This window comes from Vairimorpha ceranae (genome assembly GCF_000988165.1).
Source record: "Vairimorpha ceranae strain PA08 1199 chromosome Unknown NODE_289, whole genome shotgun sequence".
NCBI classification, from domain to species: domain Eukaryota; kingdom Fungi; phylum Microsporidia; family Nosematidae; genus Vairimorpha; species Vairimorpha ceranae.
The window spans coordinates 1-2,319 of record NW_020169584.1 but is presented as its reverse complement, the minus strand read 5'-3'; the positions used below and the strand labels follow the sequence as shown (position 1 = coordinate 2,319).

The 2,319-nt window shown below is 31.3% G+C and overlaps 2 protein-coding genes across 2 annotated transcripts; both read left to right on the top strand.

The window, feature by feature from the left end:
* Positions 1 to 366: 366 nt before the first annotated feature.
* On the top strand, positions 367 to 570 carry AAJ76_2890001953 (hypothetical protein; the record flags this gene model as incomplete). The annotated part of the gene is made up of 1 exon (XM_024474959.1): positions 367 to 570. One exon carries the CDS (start codon positions 367 to 369, stop codon positions 568 to 570), a length of 204 nt encoding a protein of 67 aa, XP_024329446.1.
* Positions 571 to 584: 14 nt separating this feature from the next.
* On the top strand, positions 585 to 1,814 carry AAJ76_2890001735 (hypothetical protein; the record flags this gene model as incomplete). Its single annotated transcript, XM_024474958.1, has 1 exon — positions 585 to 1,814. The coding sequence occupies one exon, from the start codon at positions 585 to 587 to the stop codon at positions 1,812 to 1,814; it is 1,230 nt and encodes a 409-aa protein (XP_024329445.1).
* Between the last annotated feature and the right edge of the window lie 505 nt (positions 1,815 to 2,319).

Genomic DNA, 2,319 nt, shown 5'->3' with positions numbered 1-2,319 from the left:
ATAAAAAAACCAAGCTTATTCTATGTAAATTTTAAAATTAAAGTTGATAATTTTTGTTTTATATTTGAATTATTTAGACAAAAATACAATGTTTGATTTTTTTATTAATTTAATTAAATTTTAAGCTTAAAAAGAAAAAAAAGGTTTGCCCTTATCATGTTATCGATTTTTCTACAACTTTTTTGTTGCGCCCATCAAAAGGCCAGTTCTGATGAATCACAGAATATCTGTCAACAGTTATGTTCATTTGTTAATAGTCGGTTGGATTGTGAGGAATATTTTTTACTAAGAAAATCTTCGAAGAGTTTGTATACTTGTGTGGAAATTCGTGATGAATTTTTTTCGTGTTTTTATTGGAATTTTGAGATGCAAGAGATTGAAGGGCATATGTTTGAAGTTGTTTGCACTGGGGATATGCTAGCAACCGAGATTGGAGCTCTTATGCTAGCAACCAAGATTAGAACTTTTTGCATGGTTTTTTTAAATCTTTTAATGTTGATAATGTTTTTGTTTATGCAACAAGGAATGGTCCTAATCATTTATGCAAGAAGGGTGTGCAGGAGAAATTAATCAATGCATTAAGAATGCTGTCGTGTGGAGAATCGGGACCGAAATACTATTTTAAAGGGTATGTGTCCGACGAGTTAAGCTTAATAGCTAGGACCAGGAATAAAAATAATGAATGGGAAAAACAATTAGAGGATTTTTGTATTGGAGGCAATTTAGACATAAGATTGGATGTCGATAAGGATTTTTATTTCGTGTTTGACATAGATTTAAGCTATTTCAACTATAAGTTAATGCTTAAATACTATGCAAATGCAATCTTCGGGTATCTTGATGGCATGGGTGGTGAGATTTTCTGTAAATTTTTATCTAATTTTGATTTTGTTTATTCATATAATATCAAAGTATTAGTTGGTGAAATGGTATTAGATAGACGTGATCTATTAAATTTAAAAAAGTTGTCCTGTGAAGAACGTAAGGAAAAATTGTTGTTAAAAGAGGGAAGCTGCAGTACGAAACTATCGTTTGAATGTGCATATGCCTGTCTTGAATGGATTGATAAGATTTCTGAACAAGATAGTCGTTACGAGAAATACATTGAAGAAATTGAAGAAAGCGAAGGGTTAGAAAAGATTTTGGTTTTTATGTTTTTAATATCAAGGCAGGAGATATTTAAGCTTTTACTAGCACATGTTCTTAGTAGTGAACCTAACTTTAAAAAATCTCTGCTTGCCGAAGTTTTGTTCCAATTAAATGCTATTGACGAAGATACAATGGAAAATCTACTTCAAAGAAAGAATTTATTAAATTTGCAGTCATGGAAGGAAAAAATTGATGACGAGTTTTTAGCGCCTTTATTAAGATTGACTAATATGCTTCCGTTTCATAGCACATTAATAAGATATTTATTTGTAATTTTGTTTGCAGAAATGAATTCGTTAGAAAAAGATTGTAAAGAAGTAAAAGATTTCTTAAGTACATGCCACTCGGACTATGAAAAACTTTCGGTAGGTTTTTTGAAAAGTTTAGAACTTCTTCAGCCAGATCATCCTTTAGTTAAGAATTTTTCGGTGACGTCATCCGGAAAATTTTCCCTTTTACATAAAATTATTTTATTAACTTCTAGCGATTACGAGCTAAGTTTTACGAATTACGTTTACCAGCGATTAAGTGTGCAGTGTAAAGAGATAATGAATTTTTACGTGAATCCCACGAGGCGGATTAAAAGGAAAGAAAAGGAACAAATTGCTGCTTTATATGAAAAAATGAAGCTTATTGTTGCAAAAAGCTTGGACGAGACGTCATAAATGTAGTTAAGTAAAACTTTTTAATTTTTTAGGACTTTTAAATTTTATTTGTGGCATTGCATCTTTAATATGTTGTATGGCATAAAATGTTTGTCTAAGTTTTTTTAGCACAGAAGTTGCGTTCTTCAATTTTACCTTAATTAATCAAGCAAATGTCGAACTTTTACTTGTAAAATAACTTTAAATAAATAAAATAAAATTAAATGTTTATTGTTAAAAAATAAAAACAGCAAAAGAAGAAAAGTTACCAAAAACTCCACTGTAAAAACAAAAACATCAATAGCGCGCTTACACGCCAGCATGCCTTTACGACTTTGCTTATAGGAGAAAAAAGCGTTTCCTTAGGATACAGAATCCTCGGTCTACTTAAAGACCATATCTCACCTTAAGTGAGTGCACAGAACAACATCGCCTGGCTCGATACACCATTTAAGAACACAACTCAGTTCAGCGGGGCGATACAGCAACAGTATCATGCCTGACCTCCCCCAGGTCAAAATTAAAA